At 36.6% G+C, this 21,917-nt stretch overlaps 1 protein-coding gene across 1 annotated transcript in view; it reads left to right on the top strand.

Annotated features, from left to right (window-relative positions):
- LOC136879289 (ribosomal RNA-processing protein 7 homolog A) overlaps positions 1-21,654 on the top strand; it is a 144,793-nt gene extending 123,139 nt beyond the window's left edge. Inside the window, exons 6-7 of the mRNA XM_067153114.2 lie at positions 6,179-6,309; positions 21,422-21,654. Coding sequence (XP_067009215.2) covers positions 6,179-6,309; positions 21,422-21,507 — 217 coding nt within the window. The 3' untranslated portion in view covers positions 21,508-21,654. The remainder of the gene's footprint in view (positions 1-6,178; positions 6,310-21,421) is intronic.
- Positions 21,655-21,917: the final 263 nt, after the last annotated feature.

The following is a 21,917-nucleotide window of genomic DNA, read 5'->3' as shown; positions in this document are numbered from 1 at the left end:
TTCAGACAGTTCAGGCCTACATTAAGTTCATCTATACCGGAATCTCTTGTGGTTCAAAAGATGTAAATGTCCTCACAGGGGGAAGGATGTTTTAAAGAAAACTTACATTAAAAAGCAACAGCTGCTGGGTGCGAAGCAAGCTACAAAGAATGTTTTATCACAGAACTAACAGGTAGGGTGCAAAATTTTATTGTGTAATATGATATACTTTGGAATAGATTGCTGTCAGGAAGGGAAAAGATGGTGTCATTATCGAAAAGGGAGAAGCGTACTTTTGATTTGACTAGAAAATTTTCTGTAGTGGGAAGGGGGTGGGGGAAATTACTGATAACCCACTTCAAAGTTTGGCATCTCTGAGTTTAATACTCGTCGTCAATGATACATTTTAAAGGCTATTATTGAGATCTCTCAGCAGTGGCTAGAAATGTATGGTCAACAGTGTATTGCTCCTGGCGATGTTTAAGAGTATGCGTTCACTTCATATCAACACAGAGCAAGAATTCAGGATGATAGGAAAACTTAAAACGGTCCACCTTTTCAATACAAAAATGTTATAGTTTATTTATAACATGTATTTGTACTTGGAACTAGTTTCAACGCTGATTTGCGTCATCATCAGCCAAAATGTGGGAATAGGCAAGCATTTAGGCATTTATATTACACAAGGCGTTACATTAAACAATACACATCTTACAAGGAGATAAAAACAGAGACGAGTATAGAAACAAATGAATCGTTGAGAAAACAAAAGTTATACATATTAAAAATAACCTTAACCACACATCTTGCAGTGCGAAAGTGTTCTTCTTGAATGATTCCTGAATATAAAACACACGTGCACACATTTCTGAAGAGCCAGCAGGCAGGACAAAGTAAAGTGAAACCTTAAGAGTTCTCATTTTTCTATGTTCTGACTAACTAATGAAGTCTCCCTTGAGTTCCTGATAAACATACAAAACAGGAAATTCTCCTTCACTCTCAACAATAGCTATAAAGACCAACGGTAAAATTTCATATTTAAATATTGTGCAGAGACGTGAAAGCATGATTTTGAACATGATATAACTCCTTCATATAACCCAGTTTTTTACACAAGGTGTTACATTAAATAATACACATCTTACGAGGAGATAAAAACAGGGACGAACGTAGAAACACATGCGTCGTTGAGAAAGCAAAGTTATACATATTAAAAATAAGCTTAACCATACAACTTGCAGTGCGAAAATATTTGCCTTGAATGATTCCTGAATACAAAACGCACGCACACACACTTCTAAAGAGCCAGCAGGCGGGGAAAAAGTAAGGTGAAACCTTAAGAGTTCTTCTGAGAAGAGTTCATCATTCTTTCTATGATCTGACTAACTAATGAAGTCTCCCTTGAGTTCCTGATAAACATACACAACAGGAAATTAAACAATACACATCTTACAAGGAGATGAAAACAGGGAAAGTTATACATATTAAAAATAACCTTAACCACACATCTTGTAGTGCGAAAATATTCGTCTTGAATGATTCCTGAATACAAAACACACGCGCACACATTTCTGAAGAGCCAGCAGGCAGGAAAAAGTAAAGTGAAACCTTAAGAGTTCTTCTGAGAAGAGTTCATCATTTACTTACTTTTTCCCCGCCTGCAGGCTCTTTAGAAGTGTGTGCGCGTGCGTTTTGTATTCAGGAATCATTCAAGGCAAATATTTTCGCACTGCAAGTTGTATGGTTAAGCTTATTTTTAATATGTATAACTTTGCTTTCTCAACGACGCATGTGTTTCTACGTTCGTCCCTGTTTTTATCTCCTCGTAAGATGTGTATTATTTAATGTAACACCTTGTGTAAAAAACTGGGTTATATGAAGGAGTTATATCATGTTCAAAATCATGCTTTCACGTCTCTGCACGATATTTAAATATGAAATTTTACCGTTGGTCTTTATAGCTATTGTTGAGAGTGAAGGAGAATTTCCTGTTTTGTATGTTTATCAGGAACTCAAGGGAGACTTCATTAGTTAGTCAGAACATAGAAAAATGAGAACTCTTAAGGTTTCCACTTTACTTTGTCCTGCCTGCTGGCTCTTCAGAAATGTGTGCACGTGTGTTTTATATTCAGGAATCATTCAAGAAGAACACTTTCGCACTGCAAGATGTGTGGTTAAGGTTATTTTTAATATGTATAACTTTTGTTTTCTCAACGATTCATTTGTTTCTATACTCGTCCCTGTTTTTATCTCCTTGTAAGATGTGTATTGTTTAATGTAACGCCTTGTGTAATATAAATGCCTAAATGCTTGCCTATTCCCACATTTTGGCTGATGATGACGCAAATCAGCGTTGAAACTAGTTCCAAGTACAAATACATGTTATAAATAAACTATAACATTTTTGTATTGAAAAGGTGGACCGTTTTAAGTTTTCCTATCATCCTTTCTCAGTTCAATACGGACAAAAATGAAATTCCTAGGTTTAAATGAGCAAGAATTCTGAAGAGAACGTAACCGTCAGAAGAAATATTTAATCTTTTTCTTTTACTTTCAGTTTTAAGGGTGTTGGAAATTATCTACGTTCAGCTCCTAGGTACTCCTATAGTACTTCAGGCTTAGTTTTTATTTTTAAAACGTCGAACTATGTATGGATAATCTACAAACTAGATCATCTGCACCTGGATAATCGAAAGTTTGCTGTATTTAATTTGATGTTGGAATGTTTAACATTTCATCTCTGATTCCAACTTCAATCTTAGCCAGTAGTTAACACGTTGAATGCCAGCCGATTGTAGCACATAATTCCACTGGTGCCAGGCATGTTTTTGAATAGTATTCCGCTGGTGCCTAAGCAATTGTACGCGTTGTAGGCTGTTTATATAATCTTGGGATGTATTTAGATGATGTACTAAGTAAATTTTATCTCACCATACCAAGGTCATGTGTGACGCCATATGGAGTCACATAAATTTTTACGAAAGATAAAATATAGCGTAACGCCATGTGGTGTCACAGAATTTTTTTGACATGGAATGTGCAATACGAATTTCAAATACGGGAGATTTATTTGCTAATTCAAATTAACGCAATATTTATGGAAACCTAGTAAAATGCAAAACAACTACTTACATTACATTACATTACATATTGTTGTGAACAGTTTTCTGATAACTTGAAACAATGAAAATATGAGTCTTGGCATGATTGGCAGGCAGTGACACTCGCATTGCAACATAAACATTAGACTTTAAACAACAATTAACCTTCAGTCACTCTTTGTTGTGAAATGATTCAAAGCACTTCAGACAAAGGAAAGGTGTGTCAGGACATGTTGTGCAGACAGTTGACACCCTTTTAGTGGCAGAAGCAGCAGCCTTTCTGCCCATGACCTTGCATAGTTGCCGATAGCAGCTTCGACACCGACCTTAAGCTTTCCTGCAATATTGAAAGGAAGAAATAAAAAATAATTTTATAATTAGTATTGACATTCTTCGGAAGTGCAATAATGTTGAACTAGATAACACTTACCTGGTACTTTTCTGTCCTTCCATCTTGTTGGTTTCCCCAAGATAGTGGTTCTCTCTCTTAGGAGTACATCTAACCGGGTTGTTAGTTAGACAAAGTAGAGTGCTGATCACGTTCCTTCGAAACTCCGCAAGATACATTTTCCGATGTCCAGTAACCCACGTCTTATTGTACAGAAGCAGTGCATTTACAACGGCAGTACCAGAAAGAATGTCATCTGCAACTGTGTGGTACCATCGGATGGTTTTCCTCATTGCAGTGTGATACGAAGAAAGTGTGTCTGCAATATCTATTCCTCCTTTCATTTTATTGTACGTTATTACCATTTTCGGTTTAACCACATCTTCGTGTTTCCAGTGATTTTTGCCCATAGCAATTACATCATTAGAACATTTGGTTGACATCATCACTGTCAATCCATTTCCATCCTCCATTGCAATGAGTTCTCCCTTTTTAAACTTTGCATTTACAACATCCTTTGGTAAACCTTTTCGATTTTTCCTAAGTGTGCCAATAAAATGTGTCTTACGATCTAGTAGCACCTCAGCTAACTCAGTTGATGAGTAGTAATTGTCGGTGCAGAGAAAGCGACCACTGTCCAGATAGGGGTCCATAAGTTGCATTACAAGTTGAGTAGCCATATTTAGTGTATTCTGAGCATTCAAGGTACTTTTACCAGCGTATACTTTAGTTTTGTAGGTGTAGCCCGTGTTGTCGCACAGCTTAAATTGTTTAACACCGTACCTGTGTGCCTTACCAGGCATAAATTGCCGGAATGATAAACGACCCCTCCACGGAATCATTGATTAATCAACTATGAGGTTTTCACCTGGAGTTTTGACACTCTTGAAGTTCATATGCATTATATCTAACAGTGGCTGAATCTTGTGCAACTTTCCAGCTGAAGCATCGTTGGGACCAAAGTGCCAGAATCGAAGTACTAACTGAAGACGATTTCTTGGCATTGCCTTACCAGCTACACTATTTCCATATACAGAAAACTGGCTCCAGTAATTTGACAATGAAGGCATTCTTACAAGACCCACCCACAATCTCAAACCTATAAAAGCTTTCATTATCTACCCACTCCTTCAAACAATTAGACCGCTTAATATGCATAGACGCTAGTGTTTGATTTGCATTGATATTAGTTTGCAGTACCATCAAATCAAGAACTTTGTCTGTTAAGAATAGTCTGTAAAACTCATATGGTGTGGCTGTAGAAGTATCAGTTTGAAGATTTAGATGCTCCTGGCTTGTAAACGGAATATCTTTCTGTGCCCTACACAAGGACCCCAGACATCATTGTTCACATGATTGTCTGCACCATTTGCACCAGCACCGTCCCCACCTATAATATCTCTATCAGTATCGCCATCATCTTCCGCATCACTCCATACATCCGTCATGCTGTCACTGTCACTGCACTCATCATCACTAGCGTTATATTCACTGCCATCAACACTTACATCTTCCTCTCCATCAGAATCCATCAGTAATTCACAAATATCCACTTCACCAATTCTCTTCATTGCAAGTCGCTTACCATTTCTACTAAGATTATTACCAATATCTTCCATTTCTTATATATTTTTGCACAACTATAAAAACCGAGTGATAATTCGTACGTAAACGAGGAATAAACAATGCCTGGCATGCTTTCACCTGCGACAATGACCACTGGCCAGTCAGTGACTTCGGAAGAATACTGTGGCGCCACATGGTGGCACACAAGCAAAATAGAGAGCTGGAATAGACCCTGGAGTTCGCTCTTCACGTAGTACCAGTTTTATGCACATAAGGTGTCACAGTTGATTTTCTACGGCGCATCGCCTGAAACTACTGTGCCGCCATATGGCGTCACGCTAACTCTGATTTCAAGAACGGTGTGCCACCATATGGCGTCACGCCATCTCAAATTTGAAGACCACCGTGATGCCATATGGCGGCACGTGGCACCCAACGTGTTAATTATCTTTTTAACAGTATCTCCCTGTAGACTTACATCATTGCACATCATTATTACTCCACAGTTTGACAGTTTGCTGAATAATAATAATAATAATAATAATAATAATAATGTTAACCACGGAGCTGGACGTTTGTATGGGTCTACTTTCATCCTTTTAACTTCCTACCTTATCCTTTCCATCTCTTCCTTCTCTCCATTTTATATACATTATTCTCCCTTCATAGTTATCCTGATTCTCTTCTTTGTTTCTTAACTTGGCTTTTGTTACTTTTAATGTTTTTCATGACATCTTATCCCTCTTTGATCAGACTGATGACCTTGTTATTTTCCATTTCCTAACTCACTGCTGAGAAAATATCTGTCTTCCATGCAAATGTGGCAACAAACTACTACTTTTGCCTATCAGATCTCATTTTTTCAAAATCTGTTGAAATGGTAAAATTGATTATAAGCCTCCTGATTCGCCACCATCTTAGAAACACTTCCTTCACTTCCTGAAACAGGGTTTCCATATTTACATGTAGTTTGTTCTATCTTCTGATTTTCTTTAAAAATGAATGAAGTCATCTAAAATAAAAACCTACGTTATGGGTAGAGTAAGTAAACAGTGTATGTGTATTGTTTATACTCCTGTTGATGAAGATACAATTTTTTAATTATGTCTTGCGTTTTAATAAAATCATAAATGTTTTCTTCCAGGGGTAGGAAGCCTGGACTTGCCAGAAAAGAAAGTGTTAGGAAGAGGATTATGAGCAGAGAGAAGTTAAAGAGATCCCAAAAAGAGCTTCACAACTTTTATACTTTTCAGATCAGAGAATCAAAGATGAAGCGTAAGTAATGGTGCATGTAAATGGTCATTTTTATTTCCTACCATTATATTTAAATTATCTCATCCCTGTATGTGTAGTGACTGAATTTTCAAAAAAGAAGTGGTTTAATTAATAATTATTTTAGATATAATTCTGTTATATATTTCTTTTCCAGGTAGTTTCTAAATGTATTTGTTCATAAATTAGTTTCGACGGACTGAAGGATCTAAATCTTATAAATTAACTGAGTTCAGACTTAAAGAAATAGCTTCAAATATCACAACAACAACAACAACAACAAAAAAGAACTAGTTATGTAATTAAGATCCTCCTCGGTCCTTAAAAACCTAGTAACATTATTCATGAATTCACTGTATCTCCCGATTTAAGAAATATCAGGCATGGCATACCAAGTGTATGCATAAGTCTTTTCCGGTTTTACTAATAGTTGGCACCAGCGAACAGTATGCTGCGTATGAATTTGACACATATGTCAGTTTGTTCATCTGCCATTGATCACTGTTAGATCTGTTGCATATTTTACAAAGTATCAACATTGAAATGAACTACAGTAGTATTTCATTTATATATAATATTAAAAAATAACAAAAATATAATAAATGAAAACTTGTATGGGAAATTTGTAGGGTTAAATTAAGCTGTTATTCTTATTTATCTGCATTATTTTGTGTCAATATCGTAGTTCTTCTCTTCTTAGGACAGATACTATATATTGCGTCCATCTCCAAAGTATCACTGAATTTGAGCGTAAGGAAGGATGAAGATGTTTCTTATTTTTATAACAAACATCTGCTAATATTAATTTAAAGTCGAAATGTCAACCATCCTTGTATCCTGTATTGAGCTAATCTCCAATCTAGATCAATTATAATACAAATAATCAACTAAATTCTCAAATGTATTATAAATTTATCATGTGACCTTGTGTGATTCAGTCAAATATATATATATATGGGATACCATTGTCAGAAATACTATGTGACTTCTATCCATTTGGAATTATTTATAGGAGGTAACAATGATTAATCATGTCAATTAATGCCTTCCATAGTTAATATCTGAAAACCTGTGTCTTTACAATAGAATTACTAAGTTACAATAGTCAATTAAATGCACTGCTCTTTTCATAGGGATTCGTTTTGTTATAATATCTTATAAATCTTATATCATATCTTATAAATATTTTATATATATCATAATTCGTCGTCACTATCATGGGATATGGATTATCGATCAAAGAAATAATGTCATCGTAAAATAAACATAAATCGTCATAGTCTGCGTCAATATTTCTTCTTCCTCTTCAAATGTATCATTTACTTCCATTATATCATCGTAGCAATATATATTCTTTCAAATCTTCCATCATTACATTCATATAATATCATAATATCTTCCTCTTTTACTATCTCATATCATACCTCTTCTAATTCTTTCAAATATTCCACATATATAACCTATCTTGGTGCATAAATAACTTCACTTTCAATTAACCATATAATTGGATCAATATCTTCATATTTAACATCAGCATATCTTCCATTCACCGTCATATCCATATCTAACCTTAATGTGACTTCTCTTAACAACATATAACCTGCATATATGAACATAGTATTCTGTATTTTATCGAAGCTCCTAAACACTTCACATATTATATGGTGTAATCTGTTATGATTTCTTGGTTTCATTGGAATGATATTGTCACACTATTAAATCACATTCTCTGATTGGAGTATGTCTTATTTCTTAAGAAGAATACCTGTTTTCACCAATATACCAACACAATAAATAAGACACACGCGAGCATCTAACACAACTTGAATCATTCTGAAGATATTAACGACCTAGCATCTACTTTTCAACTACAAGCAACCTACATTTTTATTTTATCTAGCAATTAACCCATTCACGTGCCATTTAATTGAATTTATTTGTGCCTTGGTGTACCATTTATTACAAGTGATATTTATTTTCATTACTTTACATGATATTATCACCGACACTGAAAAAGCATGCTTTACAGCAACACTATTTATTTCACCAGTTGCGATGTATGAATAATACTCTGGAGTATTACTTTCATGCTCCCAGTTCCATTCCGTATCGTGTAAAATATGGTTAGAAGCCATTGGTGTGGCATCAGTTGTAGGTAGTGATGGGTAGTTCGCGAACGAACTAGTTCTCGGGAACTACTTCACTCTCACGAACTGTGAAGTGTTCACTCGTCTCTCGAGAACTACTTCGCGAACTGTAGGACTTACGAGTGTGAAGGAATGGGAAGGAACTTGTTCGCGGACGAACTACTTCAGCGGTTGCAGAGTGCTCTGGTGGGAAAATTACACATTTTGAAGTAGTTCGTAAAGTAGTTCTTTTTTGGGAACGAGAGTGTTGGAGTCTGATGTTTAGTGCCACCGGCGAGGAAAAGGTTGACCAACGCTCAGATGTTATAAATTTATGTTTCAGTCAGGGGATGAAATCACCACCAAGAAAAGGGTTCTCCTGCGATAGCAAATCCACGTTTAAAACATCTCATTTTCAAGTCGACAATATTTAACAGAAATTTTGATTATCTTTGAAAAGAAATAGATTTTTCCTACACTTACATTTCTGAGGGTTTGAGGGCGGGGGGAGAGTGTGAACTGACATTACTGGTAATAGGAACGTTCACCTCTATAGCATTTATGAATGTTACTACAGAGAAGTGCACCTGCGTGCTACCTGTTGTCCGCTTTGTGTACTTCCTCGTTCTGGAAAGCTCGCGAAGCGATGAAGCCTTGTGTGAAAGGAATGAGAAAGAACTTGTTCGCGGACAAACTCCTTTAGCGGTTGCAGAGTGCTCTGGCGGGAAAATTACACATTTTGAAGTAGTTCGCGAAGTAGTTCGTGAAGTAGTTCTTTGTTGGGAGCGAGAGTGAATGAACTAGTTCCCAGAGGTGAACTGCTTCTTCCCATTACTAGTTGTAGGCCTAATATTCAGTGACATACTTGATGGCAAAACAGCACTTTGTTCACTCCTATCAGCGCTCACGTCACTGTCACACGAACTACTTTCACTACTTTCATTGCCACTAAATTCTTCGTTGCTTATTTCTATATCAATGTCACTCTCTTCTAAAAATTCCCTTTTAATCGCTTTGTCACTCAACTTGGAGGCAGCCATGATTTCGCTTATGATGAGGTTGCTAAGATACAGGTCATTCTTCCCACAGAATAACTGCACAAGAGTGCTTATCGAATACATCAATGAAATAAAACAGTGCTTCCATCTGTCAAGAGGTTACCTTACTAATATCAAACCCTTTCACAAACAAAACCGGCTAGGAGCGGGTCCGGAAATAAACACTACGCGCGGATGGAGAGATCCGTCTTTGTACTGGAGTGCGGTCGAGAGCCGGGACGGAGAGATCCGTCTTTGTACGGGAATGGATTAAATTCATTTGCCTACAAAACGTATCTTTGTCCTTTCGCTCCCGAGATTAGATTATTTCTCATTCGTCATCTGCAGCTTTGGTTGGTGACCATTCTCCTCCGATAGCCATTAGATTGTCATCTGGGACTGTAGCTCCTCTCTGCTGTCATCTCAGCTCGATTTCATCCAAACAGTCGGCCCCATAGTCTTCTTAGAAACACATAGCAGTCTTATCTTGCACAATTGGAAGGTAAAAATGCATGGATGAAAACAGCTGTAACATTCTGACATGATCAAAGCCTTCTAACATACCGTATTTACTCGCGTATTAGACCCCTTTTTTTTCTCACTTTTAGAGCCAAAAATAGTAAAGGACCGGGCGAGTTGGCCGTGCGTGTAGAGGCGCGCGGCTGTGAGCTTGCATTCGGGAGATAGTAGGTTCGAATCCCACTATCGGCAGCCCTGAAAATGGTTTTCCGTGGTTTCCCATTTTCACACCAGGCAAATGCTGGGGCTGTACCTTAATTAAGGCCACGGCCGCTTCCTTCCAACTCCTAGGCCTTTCCTATCCCATCGTCGCCATAAGACCTATCTGTGTCAGTGCGACGTAAAGCCCCTAGCAAAAAAAAAAAAAAAATAGTAAAGGAGGGTCCAATATGCGATAACCTCAAAATTTTGTGCAGCGAACACATGACTTTTAGGTTATAAAGAGCTGTAAATTGTATGTGTAAACATTCTATACGTACTATTATTTAACAAACTTAGAATGTATTTAAGTTATACTGGCTATTTTCATCGGAAGGCAGTATTTCGAAACATAAAAAGACAATAAATGGTGAACACGACTTTTAGATAAGATAGATAGATAATGCCTTTATTGGTAGCAAAGTTAGGCCTATGGTACATATAAATGTCCATTTTAGATACTCATATCACATCATTTGTTACATCTCATTAATTCCTCTGGTGAGGCTGATGTCAGGAAGGGCATATGGCCGTAAAAAATCCTTACAAGTAATGAATCTCATTGTAGACCATATTGAACATCAGATTATGAACATTAAAATAAGAATAATAGTTAACATCACCTTTCCAATACTTATCTTTCCTTATATTTAGGAGATAAACATTACAACAGGCGTTGTAAGATGGGACATGTTTCACTTAACTGCCGTAAGCATCATCAGCCGAAATAAATCTTAGCCTAAAGTTAGGTCAGGGCCCCGAACCTAGTGTCCTTAAAATATATGGTACCCTAAGAATCAACATTTACATTTAGAAAATCAAATAGGCTTAAAACTAGTGTGAAAAAAAAAAAAAAAAAAAAAATCTGTAATCTATGTTAGCAATTTCACAAAAATCTTCAATTATAAACCTTTAAATACCCCTCCGGTCGTCATAACAGATTCCACTTTACCACCTCCCCATAATACAACTCCGCCACCAGCTTCCAGCACTCTCATTGTTGCGCCTATCCCTCCCGTCACAACTCACTCTTCGCCTAAGCAAGCACACAGATACAACACACGCAGCAACGGGCATACGTTTAACAGACCCCCTCGAACGGCTAATGTCTCCGGTCAACGCTCATCCAACATAAGAGGTAAGCAATCTTAGACTCCCATTTTGAACACCCTATTTTCAAGGCCCGAGTACATCTTTTTCCTTTTTCCATTTTTCAGATTCCAGTTCACGCACTTGGCATCTTATTTTTTCCGTTTTGATCTTGAACTCCCAGTAAAAATGAAGCGGCTTCAGGCGTGATCAATTCTGTTTGAAGTGTTACTACTCCATGTCTGCTACAATATGTGATTTCTCTTGGCCGTCTCACGTTTCTATACAAGAGTGGGATTTAATTATTTCTTCATTCAAAATAATCATCATTTTTTGTTATGTATGAACATTCTTATTAACTGACTGGCAGCTATGAGTTTGATTATTACACTGCCAGCTCTGTGTTGTACCTTATGTTTTTAACCTCTGGCATCACGATTATGTGTTTTTTTTCTCACTTAGCCATGATGAACACTTATATATTTTCATTCTTGTTTTATGTTTGAACATTCTGATTGACTGACTCATAGCAATGATATCCTAATGATTTTAATTATTTCACTACCAGCTCTGTATTGTACTTTCTGTTTTTATCCTCTGTTTCAACACGATTGTGTGTTTTTCTCTTAGCCTTGTTGTAATATTCTATGTTTTTTTTCACACTAGTTGTTGTAATGTTTATTTCCTAAATATAAGGAAAGATAAGTATTGGAAAGGTGGTGTTAACTATTATTCTTATTTTAATGTTCATACCTTGAATTATTACATAACTCCAACTCCTTAAATAAAACAAGTGTCTTTTCTAAGTCAGGCGTATACCGTTTTAAGTGCAACAACTGTAACTCTTCTTACGTAGGTGAAACTGTTCGTAACTTCAAAATTAGATACTCTGAACACGTTAATGCAATAAAATACAACAGATTTTCGGCAGTGGGGCAACATATACACGACACAAAACATATTTTCACTACAATAGACCAGGATATTGAAATTCTCAGCACTCTAAATAAAGGCCCTCTCCTAGACATCACTGAAAACTGTTTTATACACCTCGACCAGTTTTTCAATCCAAATCTTAACCTGAATTATGTTTCTGAGAAGCCCAATGCCCTTTTCGATTTTCTCATCTTCATTTTAAATAACCTCAAGTCAACAAGCAAGCGATCAGTCTTTCACAATTTACACAATACCCTCTCATGCTACTTGCCCCTTTCGCAACACCCCCATGATCCTCCTTAGATACCCCCCATTTTTTCCTTTCCTTCCCACCCTCTAATTAGTGCTCATTTTTCCTCATCCTTTTCTCTATTTATCATCTCCCATTTATTTGTCAGTCACCACGGCAAGTTGTTTCGAGTTGAGCCTCACATTGTAATTTTGTTTAAAATTTCTTCCTATTTTTAAATATATTTTTTATTTGGTTTTATTTTTTTAACAATTTAAATTATTTTAAAATGTATATATCCGCTTCGAATGGTCTAAATTAAGTCCTACACTGTTTTCCTAAGAATTCAGTTACGTCACCTTTTACTCTTCGGTCGGAGAAACAAATGCCTACAAGACCTGCCTGGCAACAACTATACATAACTGCATATCACAAGTTTCTCATATTAGAACAAGTCCTTTAACTCGTTACCGATCTCAAATTCAACACCTTCATACGTCTTCATATGTGAATGCGACATAACAGGATTGTACTGGACCTGCTTATGAACTTCAACTGGATTTCTTTCGGAACAAAATAGTGGTGTTCTTTTTACTCTTTTGACTGTGATCATTGTGTTATGAACATCAACTGGAATTGCTCCGGCACAAAATAGTGTTAATTTTTTTGTCTGTGATCATTGTGTTAGTTGTTTTCAGATCTTTATGACTTAATTTTTGCACTGCTTTGCTAATTGGCTGATGATACTTCAGATGTGTTGAAACCAGTCCCAAATGAACAGGTTGTAACTTTTTTTGGTTCAACTTAACAACGGAGTATTGAAAGGTGGATCCTTCCTTCTATTTAATATTATATATTGCTGTATAAATATCAACAACCGCAAATATTTCTAAACTAAAGTGATACAGCTGTTTTTAGACACACCCCCAGTGGAGGCAGTTACATGTACCACTTTTACCGCATATCAACCTTACTGCCATTCGTAAATCTCTGGCAGTACTGTATCGGGAATCAAAGTCAGACCTCCGAAAACAGCAACTAATTGTGCTAACCATTACGCTGGCGGACATTATTAACTACAAAACACCGACATATGGCATGACTGATGCATGCTTGCAATGCGCGGGTTGGACACGAAGCTAGGCCTATTCATCTATTTGTGTGACGTCATCAGAGCTGCAGTAGACCTACGCTACAGAGGTGGACATTTCTTAACTACGACACACAGATGTACCGCATGGATTCGACGCGTTTTCATTGCGTAAGTCATACGGACGAAACTATTCACAAATTTGTGCGATGTCATTAGAGCAGCAATAAGACTTGTACCTTCTTTGAAGTGGAATTGTTGTCGTTCTCTGACGAATTACGTTGGGGGGTCTTATAGGCGAGATAATTTTTTTCATTTTCTTCGTCTCGAAAATCCAGGGGGGGGTCTAATACACGAGTAAATATGGTAATTATATCAATGATAATTCAGTATTGGTTTATGTAGCTTTAGCTTCACACAGATGCTATTGCTTTAATTTTATGTGTCATATAGAGTTGTTAAATGAATTGATATATAGAGATGCATTGTATCGAATTCCTTCTGATCAGAATCAAGGCTTAGACTATGTTGTCTTCTTGATGTTCTGTCTTTCACTTCTTGCAATATTTAATGTATATGATGCATATAAATATCTCTTCTTTCGCAGGATTACCTCAATTTCAATACTTTCAAGATGTGTATTTTCCTTCTCTACTGTAATATGTCCACTTTGCCTGAATGCTTGTTCATTTGTATTTTTTTAATAGTGTTGGCTTTTACAATTCAAACTGTTATTTTATCACTACCACTGCCATTATGATCCTGACCATTTCGACTTTGTGCTTCACCGCATTCCTTTGACATTTTACAACATTTATGTTCAATTTCGTTATCGGTAATTGCGTTCATCTCGATCTGACTTAGTATTACTCTTGGAACAATGGGATGACATATTTTTTCCCTTACATTGGCTAAATATATTGCTTGTGATATGTTTACTTAGATTGTTTCTATTCGAATGGGACTTTACATTGTTTCTTATCCTGCATAGCTTTCCGTTTATAGCAATTTACATCGCTATGTTGTATGGGTGTCTCCTGATGTTAGCCTTGTGATACTGATATTCGGCTTTCTTTATATCCCGTAGATTGACTTATTACTATTATTTGTTTCGTATTCAAGATCAGAGTTATCCAATTCTTCATATGCTTCTATCATATTATTCTGTGTCTGTCCTTGATCTTCCTTATAATAAAGCTTTAAGTTTGCTGTGTTATGTATACTTTTATACATGCCATTCATATTCTCTACCTTGTAGGCATTGTTTCCAAACACTGTCTTAATGACATACGGCCTGTCAAATAAATGCATCAATTTTGAAAATATCTTAGCGGATGTATTAGAACTAACTGATTTTCTTATCATTACAAGATCATTTTCCTTGAAAGGTGGATGAAATTTCTTGTGCTGTACTGTTTTCATTTTTCTTTGGGATTGCTTTTCCATCTTTTCCCTGACCATCCGATTTACTTCTTCACTGTTGAGTCTCGGTTCATCTGATTCCCCTAGAATTGTATCCTATGGTCTCCTTGGGTATTCGTTATGGTGCACGATACTAGGTATTTGCCCCGTGGATTCATGTATTGTGGAATTGATGCTTTCTTCGATTATTTGGATAACATATATCCACTTTCAATGACAATCTGAACAATATATTCTATAGAACTTCGATATTTCTTTCGTATATCTCTCCACCAGGTTGGATGACGGATGTCTAACCGAGCATAATAGATGTCTCATACCTTGTTCTTGCATTGTTTTACGGAATTTTGTCGATGTAAATTGGGTATCTTGGTCTGTTAAGATCCTACTTGGTTTTCCCATTTTTGGTAACGCCCCTTTTCATCCTTTTCTTGCTGTTGGTAACTTGCCAAAGATATCTACAGCATAAATTTCCCTTGGCTTCACCAGCAATATTGCAATGGGCTGGTGTTTAGTTAAAAGGGTATTATATTTATCTCTTGGGCAAATATCACATGTCCTATGAAGTTCTGGACCATTGTTCTTACTCCTTTCCTAGTAAATCTCTCGAGTATCGTCTGTGTTACTTTATTTATACCACCGTGTCCTGTGATCCTATGGGTATGCCAGATAACTTCTTTCTGCAATTCCTGTGGTACCACAAGATGTATTTTATCTTTGCTTTTCTCTGTGTAGCTTGTCAGGATCCCGTTTCTCAATGCATACGTTCGAGTCACGTTCGTTTCTCTGATATTGTCAGGGCTGTTTTCTTCTAACTCTCCTATAATGTGAGTTAATTTTCCATCCGATCTTCGTAATATATTGATATTTCGTAATCACTCTAACAATTCTTCGTCTTGTGACCTGTTCTTATAACTATGGGGTATCCATGTACAATTTTTCTCTACTGTTGTGGAGCATAGACTATAGTCAAAAGTTCTTGCTCCATTGTGGTATAATGAGATTCATGACTCCTCAGTTTTCTACTAGTGAATGCCAAATATGTACATTTCTTTGGATCATCCCTTTCTTCCTGATATAAGCATGCACCTATTCCTATAGTGGAAGCATCTGACTGTATTATAAACTCCTTTTTATAATCCGGATAGCCTAATTTTATGCTGTTCACCAATAAATCCTTCATTTACAGGAATGCCCGTTCTGTTTCATCGTTCCATTTCCATCTGTTGTTCACCTTCAATAACTCTTGTAAGGGTGCTGCTACCTTGGTATATCCTTTACAATGATCAGCAAAGAATTGCATCATTCCTAGAAACTGTCGCACTTGTTTAATCCTATTTGGACGAGGAAAGTAACACATTGCCTTCATTTTTACAGGATTAGGTCGTTTTTCTGTTTAGCATCCAGACATATCCTTAGGCTTCCGTCCGACTCGTTGGCTGAACGGTCATCGTACTAGCCTTCAGTTCAGAGGGCGAGCCGAACCCGTCCTGGGATATCCCGGCACTAAAAGCCATACGACATTTCATTTCTTAGGCTTCCGTTGCCTTTCCTCACGATTACTAAGGGATTGAGTCATCTTGGTTATTATACCATCATTTAGCATTCCTTGTATAAGTTCCTTAACTTCTTGGAAGTGTTTCTCTGGGATATCATACAGTTTTCCCCTATAAGGAGTCCAATCGTTCACTAACAGTTTATATTTAAAAATTGGAATTTGTCCTGGTTTATTCTTGAATATTTCTGAGTATTGTCTTAAAATTTCAAATAAATTCACCCTTTCCATCGATAAAATCTTGGTTTCTGCAATACATTCCCTTATATTTGAACATTCTTCTTCGATGCTCATAATCCTTTCAGTGTCATCCATCAATTCTACTTCTATAATATTAATATCATTCTGCTTTCTATCTTGATTTAAGCATTTGTTCACGTTGTTATTCACCTCCTGTCCTCCTGTCCTCATATGTTCGTCATTGTATATGTCTTCATTTAATTTAATTCTTTCTCTTATTTCTTTGGCATTATGTTTGTTAATAGGGAATCTAATCTCTTGTTTCTCCATATCAATTGTCATTCCAGTAATTATCATGAAATCAATTCCCAATATTGTGTTATACTTGATCTTGTTCATTACCATGAACTGGTGTTCAAAACTTATTTTTCCAGTACCAATCTTTAAATACATTTGTATCTTGCATTCAACTGATTTATCTGGTATTATCCCTTTAATCTTGATTCTCGATACTGGAATTGTTGGCAGCTTAACTTTTTGACCGATTTCATGAAATAAGGCTTGAGATATTATGCTAATACTCGCCCCAGAGTCTATTAGACAATGTGTTGTCATCCCGCTTATCTTAACTGCAATTATGGGTAAATTAAACTGTTGCTTCCTTGTGGTAGCTGTTACATCTCCCATCAGTATTACATGTAACAAGCTTTAACAGCTTCATTTCTAATAACAGTAATCCGTATTGACTATATATCAAATACAAAATACTTAAGATAAACTTAAATATTATAAACAAGTGGTCCAACTATTCAATACAATTTATAATTTATTATATTAGTATATGTTTTGTTCCCCAAGGGACATCATCAGCTATAATAAATTAATATTAATATATCAGAATACCAAATAGACATCATAAAAATTGGAAGACATACTAAAAAACATTGATGTATGGTACGACATTTAAAACACAATCTTAGCAAATTTTGTTAAAATTATAAGTGATATGAACAATTTAAAAAAAGTTGAATTGTCCATTAAATTCTTGATAATGTTCTTGGGACGAAACCTGTGCTAATATAATAGATTATAAATTGTATTGAATAGGCGGAACACTTGTTTATAATATTTAAGTTTATCTTAAATATTCTCAATTTGATCTTCCATCAACTCATCCGGACCTATTTCCCAAGACTCGGTCTGCACGATAACCCAACTTCAAATTTTGTCATCTTCTTTATCCATCATATTTTCTATCTCCCCAGCTATTCTAAACTCAATGTTTTTCTTCTTCTATACTATACTAAAGACTATGGGTTGAGATATAGTACCATATCTGAAGTAATTTGATTATTGTTTGGTCGGAGGAGCTATAACAGATGAGTGGAGAGTTGCTATAGTAAGCCCTGTGTACAAAGGAAAGGGTGATAGACATAAAGCTGAAAATTAGAGGCCAGTCAGTTTGATGTGCATTGTATGTCAGCTTTGGGAAGGCATTCTTTCTGATTATATTAGACATGGTTGTGAAATTAATAACTGGTTCGATAGAAGGCAGTTCGGTTTTAGGAAAGGTTATTGCACTGAAGCTCAACTTGTAGGATTCCAGCAAGATATAGCAGATATCTTGGATTCTGGAGGTCAAATGGACTCTATCGCGATTGACCTGTCTAAAGCATTTGATAGGGTGGATCATGGGAGACTACTGGCAAAAATGAGTGCAATTGGACTAGAGAAAAGAGTGACTGAATGGGTGGCTATATTTCTAGAAAATAGATCTCAGAGAATTAGAGTAGGTGAAGCTTTATCTGACCCTGTAATAATTAAGAGGGGAATTTCTCAAGGCAGTATTATCGGACCTTTATGTTTATATATATATATAAATGATATGAGTAAAGGAGTGGAATCGGAGGTAAGGCTTTTTGCGGATGATGTTATTCTCTATAGAGTGATAAATAAGTTACAAGATTGTGAGCAACTGCAGCGTGACCTCGAAAATGTTGTGAGATGGACAGCAGGCAATGGTATGTTGATAAACGGGGTTAAAAGTCAGGTTGTGAGTTTCACAAATAGGAAAAGTCCTCTCAGTTTTTTTTTTTTTTTGCTAGTTGCTTTTACGTCGCACCGACACAGATAGGTCTTATGGCGACGATGGGACAGGAAAGGGCTAGGAGTGGGAAGGAAGCGGCCGTGGGCTTAATGAAGGTACAGCCCCAGCATTTGCCTGGTGTGAAAATGGGAAACCACGGAAAACCATTTTCAGGGCTGCCGCCTCTCAGTTTTAATTACTGCATTGATGGGGTGAAAGTTCCTTTTGGGGATCATTGTAAGTATCTAGGTGTTAATATAAGGAAAGATCTTCATTGGGGTAATCATATAAATGGGATTGTAAATAAAGTGTAGAGATCTCTGCACCTGGTTATGGAGGGTGTTTAGGGGTTGTAATAAGGATGAAAAGGAGAGGGTATATAAGTCTCTGGTAAGACCCCAACTAGAGTATGGTTCCAGTGTATGGGACCCTCACCAGGATTACCTGATTCAAGAATTGGAAAAAATCCAAAGAAAAGCGGCTTGATTTGTTCTGGGTGATTTCCGACAAAAGAGTAGCGTTACAAAAATGTTGCAAAGTTTGGGTTGGGAAGAATTGAGAGAAAGAAGAAGAGCTGCTCGACTAAGTGGTATGTTCCGAACAGTAAGCGGAGAGATGGCGTGGAATGACATTAGTAGACGAATAAGTTTGAGTGGCATTTATAAAAGTAGGAAAGATCACAATATGAAGATAAAGTTGGAATTGAAGAGGACAAACTGGGGCAAATATTCATTTATAGGAAGGGGAGTTAGGGATTGGAATAACTTGCCAAGGGAGACGTTCAATAAATTTCCAATTTCTTTGAAATCATTTAGGAAAAGGGAAGGAAAACAACAGATAGGGAATCTGCCACCTGGGCGACTGCCCTAAATGCAGATCAGTATTGATTGATTGATTCCTTTTTCCGGGTGGCTTCCCGTAGATCTTGTACGTATTTCCTATTCCTGTATTCCCTTTTCTCATAACTTCCTTCCTGTCTACCTTCGTACATTAGTCTTCTCTTGTAATTGAGTCTGTTTCTATTTGCTCTCAACTGATTATTAAGTCTGTAGTATGGTACAAATCTGCTATTCCCAATATATCTTTTGCAAAGTTGATTACCGCTTCTGCATTGGCATCTAGCTTCTCCTCTCCTCTCTTCTCTTTCCCATTGTTTCCGCCCGTAATTTCTTGGATTTACCCTTTGTTCACCTGGTGTATTTTTATCATTATCCTCCTGCGTTAATATGTTTATCGCTTCTTCATTATTCGGATTGCATATTATCCTACTCCGATGTACAGTTGTCATATCTAGCTGCCTCAAAATATTTTCCATTTCAATTGCCTATTCCACATTTCCAGCTGCCAATAACCTCTGTACATCCGACAGGAATTGTTTTTGGATTGTTTTAATTGCTTCCAACTCACTAGGTGCTGAATCTAGGTCTTGGAACCGATTAAATTGATAAGCAAAATAATCGCTGAATCGCGTCTGACCAGCAGATGCATATTTCTTGGAATATAATTCTAATCTTAGGTTTTGTTGCACCTCCGAATTCCAAATTCTGGTTTAAAGTTAGAAACTTCATAATTGTTCCATATTGAACTGAGAATCACAATGTTAAAAAGAGAGTTAAGAAGTTTCACCTATTCAGTACACTGATACAGTTGCACAAACTTATGTTACAATACGTTTAATTCGGAACCGGTTTCGACACATATTTGGTGCCATCATAAGCTGATTGAAAGAACAGGGCAAAGGGTATACAATTTTCAACACACATAACACAAATATATGACATTGTTCACACTCTGAAGGATATATGTAAAAATGTAACACTCCCATAAAGATGAAATTTTCAATTGAAGTTCATAAGCAACGTGACCGTCTTGTACACTCCTGCTGTGAACGTAAAAAACACATATAATGATGTTGAATTCATGGATAAGAATGAGTTAAGGGACTTGATTCAACACAGACAAAATGTAGTGCATTCATTACGAGTAATGTGGCCACTGGATGGATATATTATGTCGTAGGCCGAGAGATTTAACAAGCCTGGGGCCGTAAAAGGACAACGAAAATAGAGTATAACTCGAGAATGCTATGTATCATGACCCATCCTCCCACCTGTATGTGTTTTGGGCAAGCATACTGTTCAGAGGATACTTATATTCCGTGTCGGCAAGTGTTGCATATACTTGGTTTTCGCCTTACTCCCAGTCCATGGCTCTCGTGCTAGCCTCCATCCCTTAAGAGCTTCTACCCACTTTTGTTTCATCAGTCAAGATAAGTTTTTGTTTTTTAAAATGTTGATGTGTAAATTAACCAAGTGCAAAACATGTATATGTGTAGGAAACACAGATGGAGTCAAGTGGTGCAGTCTCTAACTTTTCACCAAGGCGGTTGTGGTTTGAATTCTAGGCAATGCGTTTGGAATTTTTGAAATGAAAAGTTGTGTCCTTGTGGTTCAGATTCCATGTAAAACTGAAGATACCATGGCTCTGATCATATCAACAGTCACGTAAAACTCTGAGCTTTGATTCCCACTCTATACTTCATTGACAGTGGCTGTTCTCCATCTGTTTCCTATACATATATAGTTTAAAATTATTGTGATATACTTTCATGCATATTTTAATCGATATCCTTTTGTTTTTATTTTCAGACCTGGTTAATCTTCGGCAGAAATTTGAGGAAGACAAGAAAAGAATTGATCATTTAAAGCAGTCACGCAGATTTCGACCATATTGAAGTAACAGTCAAAGTAATTTATTTATTAAGAGTACTTAAAGATTACACTGTAATGAAATTCCTGGAATGAAATGCTTATTATATTACATTATTATCTTTCAACAGCATTACATCTAAAGTACAAAATATTAGTTTCAGCAGTTTAAATTTGACCATTACTTTCTACTTATAATTCTGTCATGGGAGCATGGAATGCTGACCACAGGGCCAAGCTGAGCCTGTATTGTTTCTACTTACTTGTACCAGGCTCCTATCCTTTTCTCTTTCCTTTGCATCCTCTCTTGGTCATATTTATCCTATTCAGGCCCCAATAGTATTAAGCTAGGAGAGGTTAAGAGTCGTATTTTATCGACCTTCCTTATTTCTTGAACTTTCATGGCTAAGGAGTGATCACCCAATGTTCTGGTCCT

This window comes from Anabrus simplex, chromosome 1 (genome assembly GCF_040414725.1).
Source record: "Anabrus simplex isolate iqAnaSimp1 chromosome 1, ASM4041472v1, whole genome shotgun sequence".
Taxonomy (NCBI): domain Eukaryota; kingdom Metazoa; phylum Arthropoda; class Insecta; order Orthoptera; family Tettigoniidae; genus Anabrus; species Anabrus simplex.
The sequence above is the reverse complement of the archived record's forward strand: the minus strand, read 5'-3'. Positions and strand labels throughout refer to the sequence as shown.